This window comes from Larus michahellis, chromosome 7, assembly GCF_964199755.1.
Source record: "Larus michahellis chromosome 7, bLarMic1.1, whole genome shotgun sequence".
Taxonomy (NCBI): Eukaryota; Metazoa; Chordata; class Aves; order Charadriiformes; family Laridae; genus Larus; species Larus michahellis.
Window position 1 is genome coordinate 42,250,159 of NC_133902.1, and position 21,034 is coordinate 42,271,192.

The window sequence follows — 21,034 nt, forward strand, 5'->3', positions numbered from 1 at the left end:
GCAGGTAAGCCTGTGTCTGAGTCCATCCCTCCATGTAATAGTTATTTTCATAAACTTTCCAAGTTGTATCCTAAAATAATTTTGTCAGTGCTAGCTTTCTGGGAGCCTTTTCCAAACTCTGACCTCTGCTGGTCAGACGTCTCTTCCCAATTTTGAGCCTAAATTTATTTCTGAGTTGTGGTTCCTTCAGACACGATGTTGTTCTTGCTCAAAATAGCTCCTCTTCTTTGGGGGTTTAGTCTTCTGATACGTTGTAAAGAATAATTATATCCTTTTCCTGTCTTTCTTTGTCAAGGCTAGGCAAGAAAATCCTTAATTCTTGTTAATAACTTAAACTCCCATTTCCTCAAATATCCTGTATTCTTTCTCTGTATTTGGTACAACACAAATTTATGGAATAGTACTCCTGATGCACTTTTACAAGAGCCCTGTACTTGTAACATCAATACTTGCCTATCGCTGTCAGACCACATTGATGAAAGTGCCTTTTCCACAGCTCTATTGCAGTGGGCTTTCACGTAGCATGTGATTTCATAGAAAACTCTTGGTCTTGCTTCAAACTGATGCCATCGTTCAGAAAAGCGTCTGTTGCCTTTCTTGGGCAAGGTAGGGGATTGGAGTAAATTATCATAAACTTCAGTATCTAGCACAAAACTTGATACTTTGAGAAGCAGAGGGTGCAGTACAAAACTAACGTTGCAGTTTGACTAGCACATATTTCATTTTGTTACGGTATCTTTAGATTCATAAGCAATAGTAAAGAGTATGGTAAAGGTTGTTACTGCAGATTTAAGTATTTATGTTGTAAACCCATTTTTTTGGACAAATTTGTATCTTGGAGCATAGCCGAAATTTTGAATTTAAACATCCCCTGCTTATGAAAAGTCAAGAAGTAAAATCTAGAAAAAAATACAGTTCTGACTCTAATCCTGTAAAATGGAGTAAAATTTCTATTGCCATTCTTTTACGCAAGCAGTGGAGTCAGTGGCGGTATGTGCTCATTTATGTCTATGCCTCTTCTGTAAAGGTGCATAATTGAAATACGTGCCCACGCTTGGTTTGTTTATATTGCTGACAAACTTAAGGGAAATATGAAGCCAGTTATTCTGTATGAGTAGAAGTTTTCTTGTGGTTTGAGGAAGAGTGTATTCGAGCTGATGGTGGAGAGAGAGACAACCTGAGGTGGACAGGAGAAAGCGAAGCAAGCCAAATAAACACTACGTGCGTGATTCTGGAAGAAAAGTGTAGAAAAGAGACCTTTATGTTAAGTGGCAACTGATGAAGTGATGATGCAGCGAACAAAGGAATTACCTGATTTAGTTAGTTCTCTCTGTGGTCAGGGAAAGGCAGCCTACAGATCTTCTTGAAGAAGAGTGTAGAAGAGGTCCTAGCCCTCATGCCCATTTTCTCTTTGAACTGCTGCAACTTGCAGTAGTAAGCCTTTGGTTTTGCTGCTTGATGCTAAGTAATACTATGACATTGGTCAGTCGTTCTCTTAAATGAGCTGAACCATGTACTTGGCTTAACATTTTATCTTGTTTATTTACAGCAATGACAGATGGGTATGGATTGGAATGAATAAGAGGAGTCCAGACTCTTTGGGAACTTGGCAATGGAGTGATGATAAACCCGTAAGTTAACTTTTAACCAGGAAATGTCATGTCCTGATTTGTTTCAGCTTGGACTGGATTGAAAGTAAATTGTTAAATATTTTAATTAAAATATGGCAGATCCTTCAACAGATGAATAATTCAGAAGAAGATTGCGTACTTAAGAGCTGCCATCCAGGCAGATTTCCAATTAAAACCATATCTTTAATAAGGTTAAACTGATTTCTGTCTCTATTGCATTAAAATATTTTAACAGCGATACAGTAGTAAACATGTAAGAACTGGGGGAGAGAACAAGATGTCTTTGTGCCACAACAGAGCAGAGGGTTTACCAGTTCATCTCCTTGGTATCTCAGACTTCTCCAAAAATATTTTCCTCACCGTAATTGATTTATTTGCCTGAAATTGTGAGTTCTTTCCCTCTCTTCTCCCATAATAACAGCTATGTAGACTCAAAACTTGAACCAGTAACTGCCATTTAACACATATTTTAATAGTGATAAACGTAATGGGATCCCAGGTTTGAATGGTTATCTCTGGGGATTAACACAGCAAAACCAGCTGTGAAGTAATGATTCTTTCATCCTGTCCATCCTGTAGGTAACTAGTGTTGTTATGCCACTTGATTATCTGGAAGATGAATATGATACAAGAGACTGTGCTGCATTAAAGGTTAGTTTCAAGGTTTTTAATAACAGCATACATATTTTTACACGGAAGTACTTGGAAAAAACAGTTTTGCCAGCCGTATATTGAATTTATGTTGACTGCTGAGATGATTTCTTTGCATAGTGAAAAAGTTGCTCGTGTTCCTTATTATCAGTTTTCCCTTATTCAAGCAGTTTTTTTATGAACCAAGTGCTGTGCTAATGATAACCTTTCATAAGACTTGCTTTGAACTACAAAATATTCTAGTAACAATGCTACTCTCTATTGCATAATGCTATACTATGTATGTCTTTTATATTACACATAATGTTTAAGGATGTAATGTGGAGTCTAAAACAAAAAAGCAAACAGAGCTCTACCAGTAACTTCTAAAGTCTAGATTAGTTTTTCTGAACTGCAAATTAAGAAGATGTTTGAAACCTAAAGTAAGGGAATGCAGTAGCCAGGAAAGAGCGTGTGTTTGTGTTTATTGTGTGTATTTCCTTGTTTACTTGTGAAATAAACAGTAAGTGCTGTGTCAGTTTAAAAATGTCAGGCCTCTGCTTAATTCCTAATTGTGTTCTTCATTGCTTAGCTTAGTCTTGATGGGCATGAGTTTTAAAACGCCCTTTAACTTTCCTGAAGCGTCATCTGGCTTTTTATAAGACTATTCCAGTACCATCCCTTCTTTTAACCTAATTAGGAGCACCTCTGCTTTTAGGATTTACTGAAGGAAAGGATACGTGCATCCCTTTGCTTCTGTTCACAGCCATTTCCCCTCATTCTCTTCTCCTGTGTTCGTGACTCCAGGCTGAGAAGCTGTCCCCGTTAAGCTACTAAAAATTTTAGACAAGAGGAGAGAAGTTCGAAGGGGACACCGAATGATAAAAAATTCTCCTTATTGGAGAGATCAGCAAGAGTGAAGTCAGATTTTAAGCTTGATTGTAAGAAATAATCTTGGATAAGAAAGAATATTTGTGTGAACAGTTCAGATGGTTGCTTCTTTTGAGCAGAAATGAGAATCATTTCAGGGCAACAAGTTGCAACAGATAATTCAATAATAAGCATCAATGGGGTCCTGTGCATTACAAAAAAGGAAAGAAACATTGCAAGAAGGGACTTTTGTTTGTAGACTTAAGTCCTTTACCTAATTGCTTCGCAAATGTGGCTAGCAAGGAGGATTACAGTTGAACAGTTACAATTGTATCTGCTCATTTTCCTCAAAATAAGTTGTGGGACTAAAACCGCAGTAAAATATACTAACTTTGCCAAAGTACCTTTTTAATACAGTTTCATTTCACATTTCAGAGGCCTGTGCCACAGTAACTCAGTTCTCTGTTTCTACTTCTATGCAGACCTCTCAGTTTTCACGGAGATCATTTTGGAGATTTTATTTCCATGAAGGCAGAGACCTGGAATTTTACTTCAAGCCTTTTGATTGTGAAGCTAAACTTGAATGGGTCTGTCAGATAACAAAAGGTAAACTGCAGTTACATCTATTTATTCCTATGAAATAGTGTATTATTTTTTACCACTGAGTTGCCATTATTGTCTAATAATAGAAACTTTGCAAACAATATTTTATCACTTCCTTTCTGAACTGTTAAAAGGCCAGAACATGAGATGTCTTGCCTGTGTCACACACAAGCCGACATACACTTAGAATATTCAAAGATGTATCAGAAAATGACCGCGGGGGGGATGCAGTATCACTGCTGCCATATTTTTTTCTTGTCCCACTAAGTGAGAAGTGGCTTCTTGTTAGGTGAGGTGATAAAACGCACCGAGTTGCAGCATTTGTGGACTTTGCTTAATCATTCTTAGTGATATTTGTAACTAAATGACCACACACATCTCAGTTGTACAGTTTTCTTGAACCTTAGGTGCATTAGCTGCCTTCTGGTAAAACTGGTGTACTAGCTCCTCGTTGTAGTGAGATGGAGGAGTGGGAATACAAAAGAATGGCATGGCATATCTGCACAGATCCAGGCTTTTCCATGCAGTTATGTAAAGTGCTGTAATCCAATAGGCTTTTAGGTTTTCGTTGTTCATTAAAAGGCATTTCAGGGGATGAAACTTTGTTGTGGGGAGACACGGGTAGATATACTGCTTTGATGCTTGTATTCTGCTTGGGGGGAAAAAAGCCCCAGTTGTTTGAGACTGAGATATGCAAAACTCTTATTAGTTTTACATCGGCTTATTTTAAACTATTAAATGTGTGTATGATTTCCTTCTCCTTTTATTTTTTCCATCATGCATGCTGAGAAGGTGAGTACAATACATCACTTCCGTTATTGGTGACCACAGTCTTGTTAGAAGGTGAACTTGAAGTGACTATTCCTTTTTTTCCTCTGGACAGGTAGCACTCCAAAGACACCTGAGTGGTACATACCAGGTAAATGGACTTTTTGCATATTCTTCTCTTATGTGTATGTAGTTATTAATACTCTATATACTTTCCTTAGTTTTGTTCTGTTTCTACTGTAATACCTGTTTGATACCAGCAAAGGTCACAACTGATAGAATTTGATTCTGAGAGAACTCAGAATGCAAGGAGCGTTGGCTCTTCCCAGTGTCAAACTGACATTCCTCATTACATTCAGAAAAAGAAAGGATGAGTTTTTCTGAATTTCTTTCTTACGTGTGTGATATTTCTTCTGCATAGATGAAATTGGAATTCATGGAGCCCCGCTTGTTGTCGATGGAGCTGAGCTGTGGTTTGTACCAGATAAAAACCTGAGCTTCCAGGAAGCTATTTTCTACTGTCAAAAAAATGATAGTGATTTAGCCTCTGTGGATTCTTACCCAAAACTCAGGACAATACTATCTCAAATAGAAAAGGTAAGAAGGTATAATCTGTCTAACAGATACTTTCCACTATAGGGAAATTTTCTTGCTGGTTTTTCCAATACAAGAAAATGTTAATCCTTAATTTCTTTCTTTTCCTGTTGGCCTTAATGGTTTTTAATTGTACTTAAAAGAAAAAGATGAGTTGAAAAAGAATTATTTTCGTGTCAGTCTTGTAAAAGAATTTTTTAAATTTAGAAGTAGCCTTAACAACATGTAAAAATAAAAAACAACAAAACCCACCTCCAAATGGAGAGAAAGTGTCATAACAGGACCACCATGGGAGCATCCCGTTGTCTGCAAATACTTCCCTATACTTCCCCCATAACGTCCCTATGCTTTAATTTTATGCACAGGACAGCACAGCATTTTTCACCTGATGAGAGAATTTAGACAGACATGCATGATGGTCTGATAGCCTTTACTGAAAGTGGCTTGTGGTGCTTATAAAATGAAAATACGTTCTTTTAAGGAATCTTAACAAAACATTTCAATTCTCAGCACCTCTGTCACTACCTTTCTTCAGTGCTGCTGCTTGTGAGACAACAATACTTTCTGAAATTAGCAGCTTGCAAGCTCTTTTTGTGAAATTTCTCCTGACAAAAAGTTACCTGGAAGGAGAAATTACAAGGCAGGAGAAATTGAGGACTTGACCTGCTAAATCTCTAGCCTTTTCGCGAGCTATTTGTTGTTTGGCTCTTTGCTGGAAGAACGGCATTATTCTGAGGAAGGAACGAACGACACCAGCTTTAGGCAGCTTGCAGCTATGTCCTGGTTGTCTGGTAGAGTTCCTGCTGTGAATTTTGGGGGAATGATGTATCTAGCACACACTTAAAACAGTGCTGCAAGATTTCCTGGAGCTTTATTCAGCAGAGTGGAAAACTTGGGCTTTTTTTCTAGTAGGTTCAGGGGTCCGTCTACTTGGCATGTAAATCTAGAACTGTATCCTTTCCTATTGCTGAAGAGCAGTAATTCCTGCATGTTTTGGAAACATTTTAAATCAAAATTAATTCTGTCATTGATTTATCCTTGATAGAGGCTGGAGCTTTTTCTCTATCGGTTGTAAAATGCTGGGTTTTTTGTTCTTTATTTCCGCAGTTATCAAACAGCGAACAGAAGTGGTGGCTGAAGTTTATTGATTATGGCTACAGCTATCATTCACCGTATGTAGAATAATTATGGGATGCTTTATTATAAGCTTTCTTTGATGTGCTTTTTAGGAATATAGTTAATATATTTTTGTTTAGAAACTATTCTAGTTATCCCTGAATTTGTAAAAGGGTGCTTCTTCTGTGTCATCCCAAAGAAGTAAGATAAATAATTTGAACTAAGCTAGAAAACCACACAGCGTTATTCAGTGTTTTCCGCTTTTGTTCACGTGTACCTGCACCTGTTCTTGCCATGCTAAACTTAGACCATAGAGTACCTAAAACAGAGAGAGTGGAACCGTGTCTGTACTCAGACAAAGCAAGTAGTGGTTAAGACAGTATGTGTGTACGATTAGAAAGTGGGTCTGTTTCAAAAGATGGTTGAAATATTGTAATTAGCTGACAAATTCTGAGTTCTGTTCCCATTACAAGTGTTACCAACATAAAAAATTTAATTCAAATTAACTTAATAATAACTGAATTAATAGTCCGTTCCCTGTGTGTCTATCGGAGCCTCTAGATTTCAGGTTGTTGGGCTTTGACATAGTAGTCTTGTCAAGTGAATTGTTGAAATCTGTGGTCCTAATAGCTGATGTATTTTATTGGCCTTTAAAATGCTTTTATTGGATTTTTAAGCTCACTTCTATGTTCTGTTAACAATTGGGAACTGAAAAACAAAAAAAATCTGAAAAAACCCTGTCTGAGGGTAGCTGAGAAATACCTGAGACCAGGGAATGTGAAATCGATTTAAGACGTCACCCTTCCAGTTAGGTAATGCCAAATCTTGTATAGCCCTGTAGAGCTGAGATGACTCACAGCAAACCTCGCATCGTGCCGTTCATGGCGGCAGCGAAGGATCATGGGATTTTTACAAGGAAAATTCTTCACTTGCCAAAATACTGTAGCAATATACTACTTTGAAAATAGAACAGGGGAGTTGCCCATTCTCCTCGCTAATCCTGACAATGTGCCAGCAATTGCAGCACGGTGATAAATAACCTCTTACCCTCGTTCTGCACATCTCCTTAGTGCAGTTAATTTGGGCAAGGTACATAACTACTGAACCTACCACATGTTTGTTCCTTGTCTACTTTCCCCCCGCCTCTGTCCTTCCCAGCGTTGTAGGGCATCTCCTAGAAAAAGTTACCAACCCAAATTTTTGTTTGCGCTGGCTCTGTTGCTATCAGAGCTTCCACTTAAAGACCACATTGGATTGGAGACTGATTCTGAAATGTTTGTATCCAGTTTACAGTTATTTTCACGCTTCCATGATCGATTCCTGAGGGATTGTTGGTATGTTTCTAGAAAGAACTGGTACAGAGGTAAGGTTGTTTTTATTTTTTTCACCCCTCTCTGTCATTATATTTAAAAAAAAAAAAGTAATTACTGTTCTGCCCAAACTCTTACATTGAATGTAAATTCATGTTCAATTAGGAGTGAATAGCTTCTTGACAATAATCTGATTGAATTTTGACTCATTTATTTCTTCCTGAGAGTCGAAGCGATGATGGTATTTCTTGATGACCAGAGGCAAACCTGACTTCAGATGACAATTTTTTATGATTGATTGTCATTTATTTTGTGATATAAATTGATAACGGTGAAATCTAGTTTTGGTGGTTACCTGTTTGTGTTTATGCTACATACTCTGAAAATTAAGTGTTAGAGTTGTGTGTGTTAGAGGAGCCTGACTGAATACTTGCAACCACATACGCATCTGGAGATGCAAATTTCATGAAGTAGTGGAGTCATACTGGAAGAGGCACACAAAGTCATGGAAATGCCACTGGGTGGTACTTGAAGCTTCTTATTTCCTTTTTTCAATGTTGTTTTGTATTGAGGAAGATGTATAACCCCTGGAGAACAATTAGTTCCTCCTGTCTACTACCATTTTGCTCTTTAAAGCACATTATTCTGTTGTATGCTCCTGCCCTGTTTTCATCACTATTAGCCAAAAATTGCTCTTAACTAGGAAGCCAGTCCAGTTACTGTAGGAGTCATGTAAAGCAGTACAGGCCAGATGCTCTCCATATGGGTGTTAAAGGATTCCTTTTGGCTTTAGTGACCTTCAGGTCACACACCCTCTATGCCAGGATATTAGTCCTTGTATTCAAAATCTTCTTATTTCATGATTTTTCTGTTTGAAGTTTCCTCTGCCTGTGTGAAGTGTTACTACTGGAAGTAAGGGATCAGACTCTGGATCTTTAGGAAATTATATCACTGTCTGTTATAAATCATTTATGTTTGTCTTTTGCTGTTACTTTTAATGCTTTAGATTTCATAGTACTTCACTGTGGTTGCACTGAAAAGGACCTCGCTTCAGACTGGTCTTTGTCATGTCATAAAGTATGGATGGCAATCGGAGCGTGATAGGAATTACCGTAACTATTTTTTAAAACTTTTATTTCTGCAGACTACCCAGTTAACTGTAACGTAAAACTGCCCTTCATCTGTGAAAAAAATAATGCCTCCTTACTAGAGAAACATGATCCCAGTTACCGCCCAGTCAGAGGAGGTTGCCCTAAAGATTGGCATCAGTTCCGGAATAAGGTACAGAGATAATACAGAGCAATCCTCCTTACCTATTTTTCATAGTCTGGTAAGATGGAGTGCCCCACTGAAAGATGCGAGGAAGTAGCAGCTGTGTTCAGGAGTGGACTGAGAGGTGGCTTTTGAAAATTAAATGCAGTGATTAAAATAATCCACCCCCCCTGACCTTCCCCTTCTCTGTCCCTTATTTAGGATTGATAGTTTCTTAATTTCCAAGCAGTAAATTTCAGGTTTTTTGCTTTCCCATCACCACACGTTTAGGTCCACGAATGTTGGTTGTATTGTCTAATCTTGGACTCTGCTTTGGAGGAAGAGAAGGGATTAGAAAGGGAGAGGATGAGGTTTCTGTGGCAGAAGCATCTTGATTCTCTTGCTGAGTAATCATAGGCAGGCAGCAAGTTGGCAGATGCTTGGCTTCCTAAGCTGCCTTAAGGACTTAACTCACTTAAGCATTAGAAGGAGCTTTTAAGAATGAACCAACAGAGGTCAGAAGCCATATTATAGTATAATCTCAGTACTGTCTTCCAAGGTAGTCACCTAAAGTCTTAGTGAGACTGATTGCTGTTATTTGGCCCACCATTATTCTGTAGATAAGAAGGAGTGTGCATCAGATCTGCACGTTACTTTGTGCCAAGGTTTGCAAATGTACTTCATATCACTGTAGAATGTAGCTTTCGAGTTCCCATGCAGTTTCTCCCGAAAGGTAACAGGTTACAGTACAGGTTCCTGGCCCAACCCTGTCGACTTCAGAATTCAGGTATGAATTCCCATTCTTAAAACAGTACGTGATCCTGGTGTAGCCAATTAAAAATTACTGAATCATAATCCTCAGCAAATGAGGAGCTATCCAGTGGGATTGTTCATCATTTTATATTTAGCTATTCTAGCTATTCTGTTGAATCTAATAAGAAATGCATGCCGCTAGTACCAGTTCCCTTGCTTTCTGAGAAAAATAATTATGTTTTATTGCAGGAAATGAGAAGTGACTTTTTAGGGTTGACTTAAGAACCTTTTCTTACAAGTTATTTCTTAGAAAGCAATGGTATGATGAAAACCAGTTTCATTGTGTTTATTTTGCAGTGTTTTATGAAGATGAAACCTGAATATTTAACATTTAATGCAGCTAATGAAAAGTGTGTAACTTTTGGAGGCACTCTTCCATCCATCTCAAATCAAGCTGAGCAAGGTACGATGGTGAACTCGGGGCGCTTCTAGTATGCAGCTTCTCTTCCAAATTCAGTGTTGTTCTGCTGAAGAACTTGAGCATAAAATCATTTAGTTATCTACAGGCATGCCGGGAGCATTCTAGAAATCCAAGGCCAGTTAAAAATGTGTTGTCTGTTGTTTGCGTCCCCAGAAACATTACTTGGAAATGCAGTCAGCAGACATTTGAGTCAGTTCAAAGAGCAGCTTCTCTGTATGATCTTAACTTGTTATAAAAAGAAAAATTTGTAAAACTTTGCAGTTAAGGGTTGAGGATTGAATGGTCACCACTGAATGAAGCATTCCCAAGTTAAAACATAGCTGAGACTGTAGACGTTGCACTGGGAAAACCACCTTAGGAGCTGCTCCCAAGACAAGCTCAGCTGTCTGTCTGGGGACGAGATGGCAAACACATTGCCCGCTGGAGCGCATAGGACCCTCTCTGTCTAAGTGTGCTGAGCAGTTTAACGTGGCAGTGTGTCTAAACTGGCCACCTGCAAGCTGTCCAGGACACTGACAGGGGATGGAAGGCAAGGGGACTGCAAAACAGAGCTCTTCCACCCTTGGGACCTGCCTCTCGGCCGTAATATAAACTAGAGTCATCGAGGTAAATGCAGTGAGGAAGAAATGTGTTCGCATTGGCGCTAAGTAATGTTCAGCGGTAAACTGCTGAATGAGACAGCTGTATTTGCACCTGGATTCTTGTGGATAACTAACAGTGCTCCGCGGGTTTATCTGAAGTAGCTCATTTGAATTCTGTACAGTGCACCGAGCATGTTTTCTTTATAAGCAAATAACCTCTTGCCAAATGGAATATTGGGACTGGGAAGTGGTCTAGGGGGGGCCATTAGTGTACCTGCAGGTAGCAGCTGAATGGTGATTTTTTTTTTTTTTTTTTTTTTTTTGCTATTATTGGGGAGGAATAGGGTTGTAATCATATAGTAATATACATGTCTGAAACCTGTGTGGTTTTGGATGCTTTTAAGATTGCAAAAGAGTAGCCATTCTGAAATCTTACGCAGGGGGATCTTCTGTCTGGTTTGGTGCATATGGAAGTGTTTGTTATTGTTTCTTGTTTGTTTTTCTTCCTTCCCTGTGGCGGAGGCAGTCTATATGGAAGGAAGTCACAGTCCTCTTAAAGAAGCATGGCTCTTTCTGTAGGCTGCTTCTGCCCTTCCCAGTGGCATTAGGCGGCTGGCTAGCTCTGACATGTAAATATTCAATGCCTTTGTCTAGCTCAGAAAATAGGCTGAGGCTAGTCTGGCGTGTGGCCAATAGTTAAGACATGTCAGCAGTAGCTAATTATGTAGGTTCAATTTGTCTTCCTAATCTAGACAAGCTCAGTGAATGCCTTTGGTGGCTGAGGGGTTCCCAAAGCCCACTGTTGGGTGCCAGAATGCTCACTAAGAGGGGTCTCATTTAAGGTGTTCCTGGCTGAATTTTTTCAAACTAAACCTCACTTCCTTTGTCCTGTCCTGCTTCCTCTGGTGGTGGGGTGGGCGAACTCTGCCGGAATCCAAGGAATGGCTCTGATTTGTGGTATACATCAGTAGGAGAGGAAGATGGGAGATCAAACTTCCTCAGTCAATTCACAGAATCTTCAGGGTTGGAAAGGACCCTTAAGGTCATCGAGTCCAACCAATTCAGAGAGGGCAGGAGGGAGCTCTTCTAGTATCTCTGCAGGGAGACAATAGAAGATCTTGCAGACCCTGGGGAAAAGCAGCTTCTGAAATTTGGGTGGAAGTGCAAGAATACAAAGTGTTCAGAGAAACAGGTTAAATCCACTCCTTGCTCCTCAGACGAGAATTTGGAGGATGAATACCAATAGTCTGCTCCTTTCAGATAAAATCAACATGAAAGCTGCTATCTTATGGAAGGAAAGGATGATGAGCATTTGGCAATCATAAAGGGCTGGGAAAATGAAGTTAATACAAATGGGGGTTTCATTATCTTACGTGAAGTGTTTTTTCAGATGTTTACCGTTGTTCTGAACCACAATATGTACATTTACTGTTCTGCTCAACAGATCATATAACGTCCTTGCTTCCTGGTATGCCAAAAGATATTTGGATTGGTTTGCAGTTTCTGTTCAGCACAAGGGAAAACAAATGGATAGATGACAGTAGACTGTTGTATAGTAACTTTCACCCACTCTTGACGGGAAGACTAAGGAAAATTCCACTGGACGTAAGTTCGGACTTTTGACTTCTCTTGACTATAGAGTGATGAAACTTGGAATATTGACTGTATGAAAAAAAAAAAAAAAAGATCCAAAACGTATGTTAACAGATGACATTCCCCAGTTAGTGGTTTTAACTGGCAAACAGGGTGACTGACAGTAATGGAGTTCTGTTTAGCTTTATTTGGATGACAACTGAACTGAGATATGAAACACTGAAGGATGAAGGAAAAAAGCTGAAACAACTCTGTAGGGACTCTCTTGGAACTTTTATTTGCAATTTAAAGACTGCATGAAAACAGTCATCGAAAAGATGTCATCAGTAATACTTGGTTCAGTTACATGAAGAATGCATCTGTGAACCATTATACATCGGTATTTTGCTCGCTGCTCTACCCAAGGTGAAACATAACAAATTTAGTCGAATCACACCTTCAAACAAGATATATTTTAAGTGTTAAATCATTTCATTTAATATTCTTCCCCATATTTAACTTACAAATTCTTTTTGAGTCCAGGCACCTGATAGTCTTTGTAAAATAGGTAAACTGTATTGCACCACTCCTTTGAAACTTCTTAAACGAGTTCAGACAGCTCAGGTTTTCCGAGCCTCGTGTTACTTCACCTTCTCTACACAAGTATGTTTATGCATTATTTGAGTCCGATAAGCATTTTTCTGACTTTCAGCTTTTTGATGAAGAATTTAACAATCAGTGTGGTGTAATCCTCAATGATCCCAAATCACAGTATGTTGGAACATGGAATTTCACTGCTTGTGCTGACAGACACTTCTTGGGTATATGCCAGCGGCCTACAGGTAAGTCTGAAGAGTCAAAATAAATTACAGCCAGAGTCTGCAGTTAAGATACGTGTACCAGGAGACCTTTAATGCATGTAAATTGTTGCACTTGAAGAGCAAGATTCTTGTAGAGACTCAGAAGGTAAATTTTGGAAAAGCAGAGTGTGGAGGATGATCTGGGACCTATTTTATCAGCCTTTTGGAGTTTTTCCCCTTTGTTTTTCATAGCCCGGTTCAAAGGGAATCTGTTTTCCTGAGAGACTCTGTGTGGTTTCAATGGAACCACACTTCAGCAGATGGGGCTTTAATGCTCTGTGGGTATAGAGGTGATGTACACCAAGGGGTGGAACAAGTGACTCGTTTTTCCTCTTCAGAACTTTGGAAGTGAGAAGCCCTGAGAAGGAATCTTGCAATATTTGTATCCTCCTTAAACATATCCTGTGTTTTTTAGCACTACCAGAATATGAGGTATCATATACTCTTAATGTTGAAATCGGTCTCCCCAGAGCAAACCCTGTGGGCATACATGGAGAGTGCTAATTTGGAGTGATGCATCTTTCCCTAGCTTCATACAGATCCGTTGGTGTGAGTGGGTTTTCTTAATCTGAACTAAGAATAATATTCTGATGTAGCCGTGTGGGTTGGTCGACATTCATTACTGGAATCAGATCAAACGCATATAGCTATTACACGCATTTAATTACTGCTATGAGCTAATGTTCAGCATACCCACTTCTGAGTATGTTCCTCTATGTAAATAATCCTCTTCAGTAACTAACATGCTGTTCTCTAAAATAAAAAACCCAAAAAAACAGGTGTGCAAAGCACCCAAGAATGTGCCCACCTTCTTCATTCTCAAATACTCAGAGATTTCCCTCTCCATTTAACACAAAAAATCTTCTTTACTTCAGTGCCAAATACTTCAGAAATTCCAAGTGTCCAGATTAGAAGTCTGGATGGAAGAGATGTAGTCATGAACATTCGAAAAGGAGGGGTTTTATTAATATGAGGTCGACAATGTATCTGTGTAGATCAATATCTTACTAGTCAGGGCTGACTAAAATACTAAGCACTCCTTTCTAACTACAGCTGTAGAAGGTTAATGAGAAGGGGTTTTGGACTGCCAGAGAATGTGTCCTGGTACGGTCTGGTCTTATATCATCGTTGTATTAGGGATCTAAGGATAATTCTGGCTGCAAGGGACCTCAGCAGGGTGCAGGGATAGCTATGAGAGAGTCTAGGTTGCCTAAGGCTTTATCCTAGGGAAAAAGATGATTCAGGTTCCTGGGAAATCTTGGCATGATTGTGATTTGCAGAACTTCTTGAGATGTTAATCATCAGCAATTACTTCTTTCAAAAATGGACACTTTCCTTACTACCTTGTTTCCAGTTTGGTACCCCTTGATGTGTGATGGCACCCTTGGTTCCGTGGTTCTTTTTTTGTAGCTGTTGACTAAGTGAAAGCATTTGGCAGCAGACACAAACCACTTCTAACGAAGTTTCAGCCTTGTCACTTTTCTGATCTATTGAGAGCTGTAAATTGCGTATAAATATCAAATTAATACTATGTTTCTGTCTTCTCGTGTTTTGGAAAATGGCCCTGTCAGCCTGTTAATCAGCCATTTATATCCTCTTATTTATAGAGTGCTTTTTAATTCCCCCCGCCCCGTGAGCCTTTTTCTGCTTGAGATATTCTAAATGTCAGGGGTTTACTCCCTTTTGAAAAGCCAATTTATTTTTGGTTTTGGATAAAATTTTTGGGCTTCCCAGGTTTGCATGCTTTAATTTACCACCCGTGGGAATGTTCGCATCTTTTATTAACTGCAGTTGCTATGCATCGCTGAGCTGTATGCCTTCAGTATGATGCTGATAACTGATAACATTCGGTGCTTAGAGCACAAATCGTGAATTATACCCCTCCCTGTGTAAGGTGGATTTTCTGCAATTAGTTAAGCGCACGTGGAGGCAAAATCAATTCCCACTATACCCATGGATGGCAGTAAGGAATTCTGGGACTGTGCTGGACACTGCAAGATCTGCATAGACCATTTTTGTGGCTCATTAGATTCGCGTAAGCATAAATCCACAGTCTCCACAGAGATAAATGAGTCAAGTTTGGCTGTTGCTATATAGCAGCAGAGCAGTCGCTCTCTCCCATTCTTGTATTTAATTAGAGTTCTAGAATATGTTTTTAATTGAATAAATAGGATTCTTAACATTTACCAGTTAGTTAAAAATAGTAAATATAAAAAGATGTGAACCTAAGTTGAGAGATATATATATATAAAATAGATTTGGTGAAAATAATCCTTCTTATTTTTTTCTTTTATATATTTTCTATATAAAGTGTCAAAGATACTTGCTTCTAGCTATAATCACTAGCATAATCTACTGTCTAAGAGTTATTTTGGGGGGAATTCAAGCAGGTTTTTGTGTTTGTTACAGAGAAATTGGGAGTTTAAAATATATTCCAGTGTCTAACCACCTAATAACTGGATTTCTTTCTTATGTATAGGAACTGCTGATAACCAGGCAGAGCAAGTCTTTAATGAAACATTGACCTATCAAGATGTTCAATACATGGTCATTCTGAAGAATTTGTCCTGGAATGATGCCATGGCTGCATGCATAAGTAACAAGATGCAGCTGGTGAGCATCACAGATCAGTTCCAGCAGGCTTTTCTTGCTGTTCAGGCTGCCCTTCGTAATCACCCACTGTGGATTGGACTCTTCAGCAGAGACGTAAGTTTTATTTTCCCCTCACCCTGTGGCTTAAGGTAATTTTTAGAGCTGTGTGAAACGGAAACTGGGATAAAAAAAATTGCAATGAAAAAATAACTTCTGGAGTGACTGTTTTCACTTAGGGATAACCATCTGGAAGGTCTCAAGATTAATATTCTAAATCTTCAGTTTTCCAAGTTATATAGTTGTTGAACTCCACTGGACAGATTGATGATGAGTAGACAATTCTTTTAAAAGATTATAGAATCAAGGGGGATATATTGTAGGGTACCAGCATCACAGATCACTGAATCATCTTTGTGTCTCTTGCTAATGAACATCGTTGCCACTGTTTACAGTACCACTCTAGAAAGACAGCCCAAAATCTGTTTTAAAAGGAAGAAACTAGAAGTGGCAAGTAAAATCTAAAATGAATCATTGAGCACTTCTGGAGATAACATTTCTAAAGCTTAACTTAGACTCTGTTGTTACTTCATGTTATTTGTGCCTTCATTTTGAGTTAGAGGGAGATGTCTCTGAGATAGATCAGTGGATTATTATTTTTTTTTTCCTGTTTGTTTTGTCTTCAGAAAAGTCAATACAGGAGGTACTACTTAGCCTTTATTAGCCAGAGGACCTCTTGAAGATCCTCATTGTGGATCGAGAGCTTTCTCAGCTGTTAATGAAATGGCTTGGGTTTGCTTGCAGGGTTTATCTTTTTTGTGAAGCACGTGAGTCTTGAGATAATTGGAAGAAAAAAGGTAAAATTTATTTGAGAAGTGCCTTAGCTACAAAGGCTGATGGTGCGCTCTCAGCCTCTGTGGTGTTGTGATCTTCCTAATTCAGGAATGGGCACCGAGTATTCTAGGCAAAGTAGCAGGGGGGAAATAGAAATTTGGGTATATACTTTATCGATAATACATTTTAAAGGAAACAAGCATTTAATCTTAGTGAACACAGGGAAACCAGAACAACCTATTTTCGCTCCTCTTTTGAATCTTTATCTGTAAGTGAAAATCAAATGATTCATTTTGCTGCGTACAACTCAGGCATGCACTAGCTTTTCGCTATTGCAACACTTTGTTATTTGGGCAGAATTAAAAAGTCACATGAAAGGAAATTATAATGATACTGGTCAACAGAACTTGTTATTCCAGTGTTGGAATTATAGACGCAAGAGAAAGATACAAGATAAATTAAATTAAAAAGCGTCAGGGGGATTTCCTGAAGAAAACGTTTAAATATTAGATTCTTAAAGGATGGTGTGCTTGTTGTATGTAGGGTTTTTCTTACTAGCCCTGCATCCTCCAGGGCAGGAACATGTCTGATTTATTAAATCAGTTAAGTATTTAATAGATTATTTTCAACTCAGCGTGGAGTAACTGAGACTGGGCCTTATTTTCAGATATTATCAGTTTTCCAGGACCAGATAATTATATCCACCATTGATTTGCAGATGAAAACGATGTAATACAGACACCTCATTGCCAGGCCTTCCTCCATAAGCACAGTAGTTAAGTAGCAACATTGGATAATTTGCCATCCGCTTCAGCTAAATCATATTTTTTGCAACTGCAAAACTTAACGAAGCTTGTTTTGTTGTGAGCGGCAGATCAGAACGCGAGGGCAGTGAAACACTTGTGGTTCTCACCAGAGACACTCTAAATGTGTAGGCAATGTAAATATATTACCGTGTCGTTTTCTGTACCTAATATTTTTTACTATGTAAGCTCATCCCTCTTACTTACACAATGTTAGGGTGGAAAACATTATGGCTGGCTGGATGGGAAACATGTTAGTTTTAGTCGCTGGTCTGATGATGATGAAGAAACAAGCGAAGAGTGTGTGTTTTTGGATACTGATGGCTTCTGGAAAACTTCTGACTGTTCCTCTGAAAATCGAGGTGCTATTTGCTACGCGTCAGAAAGTATGTATCCTAGCATAATACATACAAAAGCTGAATGTTGTTTTATTATGAAGCATATTTGCTAATTGCAGATTGTAACTTCAAAATTACAACTTTTTTTAACTTACGTTTCCTCGGACAAGCAGGTTTGCATGCCAGGAAAAAAAGAAGCAAACTTCAAATAGGGGGAGCATGCACCTGTTTGGTTTTAATCCACATGTTCCTTAGAAATTAATTTGGCATGGGTGCTTTGGGCCAGGCTGTACCCTTTATATCGTCAGCTGATTCTACCTTTGCGCTGTTTCTGTAAGATTGTTGCATACTAATCTCTCCCGCTTGCATGCGGAAGAGGATTCAGCTACCTCTCTACATCTTAACATCGGGACCTCCTGAAATCCCTTCAGACATGGAAGTCTGTACGGGGAGGAGGTACACGACTACCTGGAGAAGAAAGAGAGCAGGTAGTCACTGCTCTTTCTACACTGAAAGGTGTAAATTAGAGTCACCTGCAGTTCACAAAACCCTTCTAAATATATCCCTACCTGACTTGCTGTAATTGGTATATAGCAGGACATCTTTTTTTGAGGGGGATACATACATGGCACAGCCCCCTTCTGAAAAATAAACAAGATCTTTCTGAGAGATCATCACAGATTTCTTCCTTGTGAGACCATTATAATTTGTTTGGTTTTGGTTTTTTTTTTTTTTTTTCCCGTAAGAGGACGCAGTTAAGCTATTGTTGTACATACTGAGTCACAGTGAAGTGTGCACTTGGCATTATGACATCCTTAACTATTTTGTGCTTGCACTGTGAGCAACTGCAGGAAGAGTCCTTCTCGCTTCCCAAGTATTACATAAAGCCACGGAACTGAGAAGTGTTGCCAGCTACGAAGTATTAATTTTTTAATGGTGATCTGACTTCCTACAATAGGCAATAAGACCAATTTATTTATTGGTCCACACTTAGCACTTTTATGCAAGGATTTTATTCTTAAACCTGTATAATGCACTAATTACGAAAAGTTGTAAGCATCTGTATTCTTTGATAATGCTTACTGCTGGTTTTGTACTTAAAAAAATCACCGTTATGAGGAAACTGAAAGCAGCAATGTGTTATGCATTTAGAGGATGACGCTTAATTTGTCTTGCATGTTTCTGAATGGTACCTGAAAGAGTTCTGTGGTGTGTAAGGCTAAGCATTGTTATTAAATCGTGTCCTGGATGTCATCTTTCCCTTCTTCAGAGAAGACTGAAAAAGAACAAGTTACACAAGTGAAGTGCCCACATAAGATTAAAAATACGCCCTGGATATCATTTAGAAACAATTGTTACACTTTTATGATAACAAAAAATAGATGGAGAGAACTGAAGTCTCAAGAAGCTCATCATTTGTGCAAGAAAATGAGTAAGTACTTTGTCATATTACAGGTATTTATGGACTTATATCAGCTTGAGGGAGATGAGTTTTAGATCTGAGTCACTGTCTTACAATGACAGCAAAGTGAGCGTTGAGAAAGGTTGTAGCATTTGGAAATGTGCGTTAGCGTTGCGCTGCCTAATGCCGTTTGCCCTTGCACTGCTCTCATAAAAATTGCCGGAGCCATCGGTAGGAGAAATTGAGAGAGAGGTGGCTAGGAGTTCTCAGATCTCTGAAAAATTGGAAAGCTGTGTTTGTGTTTTTTTTCCTCTTTTAATTTTAAATAGGTTGGGTAACTGTTATCCCCTTGGCAACATTCTGGCTTTACAGTCACATTTAGTTCCTGGGGGTTCCCCCCCTGCCTCTCTTGCTTAGGTGAACACAATGAACAGTCTGAGAATAGTCAAATTCAGAAAAGCACGTGGGCTTTTCCTCTCCATCCTGAACAAAGCGTAAGCTTAGGAACAGCTTCCCTCATATTAAACCATTGCTCGTGCCACTTCAGACGTGCATCTTCCCAGAAGCTGTTTTTATTTTTCATGAACTGATTTCAAGTCAGTCTTTTTCGTAATACCGTTTCTCCACTAGGCAGTTCAAGAAAATCAGGGAAGGTTGCTGATATTTTTGTGTTCTATGCAGAGACTTTTTACTACATAGAACTTGAAGTGATAGTAGAACCCAAAAATATTTCTGGAGCTAATGTCTTTCATTTATCCACAAGACCGGGGAGGCACTGTTGGTAATACCTTTGAAAATTGTTTTTGCACTATTTGTTTAGTTATTATGTTATAAAGGTCTAGCCTTTACACATTCTTGACCTATCTGTAATAATCATTAACAACAATAGCAAAAAAAATTTAATTTATTTTATAACTGAAAGGTGAATTTGTAAGCAAGTAATTCTAAAAAATTTCCAACAGACCCAGAAGCATTTGTTCTGAGCGTTCGAGACGAAGAAGAGAATAACTTTGTTACTGAGCAGCTTCGTTCATTCAGCGGTCTGGCTATGTGGGTCTGGCTGGGTGTGATTTATGATGACAATGGTAAGATTTAAGTGTGTGTTGTTTTTTTTTTTTCTTAACTGAATTGGAGGCAAAGTTTGCAGCATTTTAAGTGTATGTTTCTTGCACGTTTCAGTATACAACTAAAGCCTAACCGAATGCAAACCTATAATAATGGTTTACATTTGTATTTATCTTCTAGCAGAAAATAACTGGACGTGCTTTCTGTTTGAGTGATAATTAGATCCACTATGTTCTGTTTAGTCTAGGTTTGATTTTGGGGGAAAGTGGGACTTAAAAGGGCCTGGATGGGTAATGCTAACATATATAGCATTGTATATGTAACTGATTTAGAGTAACTTAAGAGTGTTGCTGCATTTTTTTCCCAAAGTGAATATCTGTTAATGTCATTAATATATTCAAAGTGAAGTGGTATTTGTACACATAATGCCAATGTTTTCATAAATACGTAATGTTTTCCACAGATAAAGTTCTCAAGTGGTATGATGAAACTCATCTGACTTACAATAACTGGAGGCTGGGAAGGCCTGACATAAAGAAGAACAGCTTTTTTGCTGGTGTAAATCTTGATGGTTTTTGGGATATTTATAATTATTCTCAAAGTTGGCATGCTCATCACTACAATGTGTACAGTATTCTCGCCTGCAAAATCGAAAGGGGTGAGTAGTGGAGAAGACTTTGTGTAGTGTTGGATGAGGGTTGTAATTTAAGTCCTGGTTCTACAGTACCTGCTATCTAAGGCTTTGGTTTTGCTCCCTGTGAAACGCATGGCACGGCAGGGGTGGGCTTCTGGGGTTATACGGTCAGTCTGTGCATCGCTGCTGTAATGCTCTCATCAGAGGAATATCTTTGCTGTTCTCCCCCATCAACTGCTCTCAGTGTTCAAAGTAGCAAAAGATAACTTGCTTGCTTGTACCAAACACTTGAATGCTTGACTTGCATTGACGTAGGTGGATTTTAATGCTTTCCGTATGTTCCTAGTAA

At 38.7% G+C, this 21,034-nt stretch overlaps 1 protein-coding gene across 1 annotated transcript in view; it reads left to right on the forward strand.

Moving 5' to 3' along the window:
- Positions 1-21,034, forward strand: part of LY75 (lymphocyte antigen 75) — a 47,669-nt gene that overhangs the window by 18,803 nt on the left and 7,832 nt on the right. The window contains exons 14-29 of the mRNA XM_074594325.1: positions 1,550-1,631; positions 2,211-2,282; positions 3,614-3,737; positions 4,618-4,653; positions 4,924-5,099; positions 6,204-6,268; positions 7,499-7,575; positions 8,667-8,803; positions 9,884-9,989; positions 12,033-12,193; positions 12,873-13,002; positions 15,500-15,726; positions 17,464-17,632; positions 18,855-19,016; positions 19,949-20,071; positions 20,515-20,709. Of these exons, the coding sequence (XP_074450426.1) occupies positions 1,550-1,631; positions 2,211-2,282; positions 3,614-3,737; positions 4,618-4,653; positions 4,924-5,099; positions 6,204-6,268; positions 7,499-7,575; positions 8,667-8,803; positions 9,884-9,989; positions 12,033-12,193; positions 12,873-13,002; positions 15,500-15,726; positions 17,464-17,632; positions 18,855-19,016; positions 19,949-20,071; positions 20,515-20,709 (2,042 nt within the window). The remainder of the gene's footprint in view (positions 1-1,549; positions 1,632-2,210; positions 2,283-3,613; positions 3,738-4,617; positions 4,654-4,923; positions 5,100-6,203; positions 6,269-7,498; positions 7,576-8,666; positions 8,804-9,883; positions 9,990-12,032; positions 12,194-12,872; positions 13,003-15,499; positions 15,727-17,463; positions 17,633-18,854; positions 19,017-19,948; positions 20,072-20,514; positions 20,710-21,034) is intronic.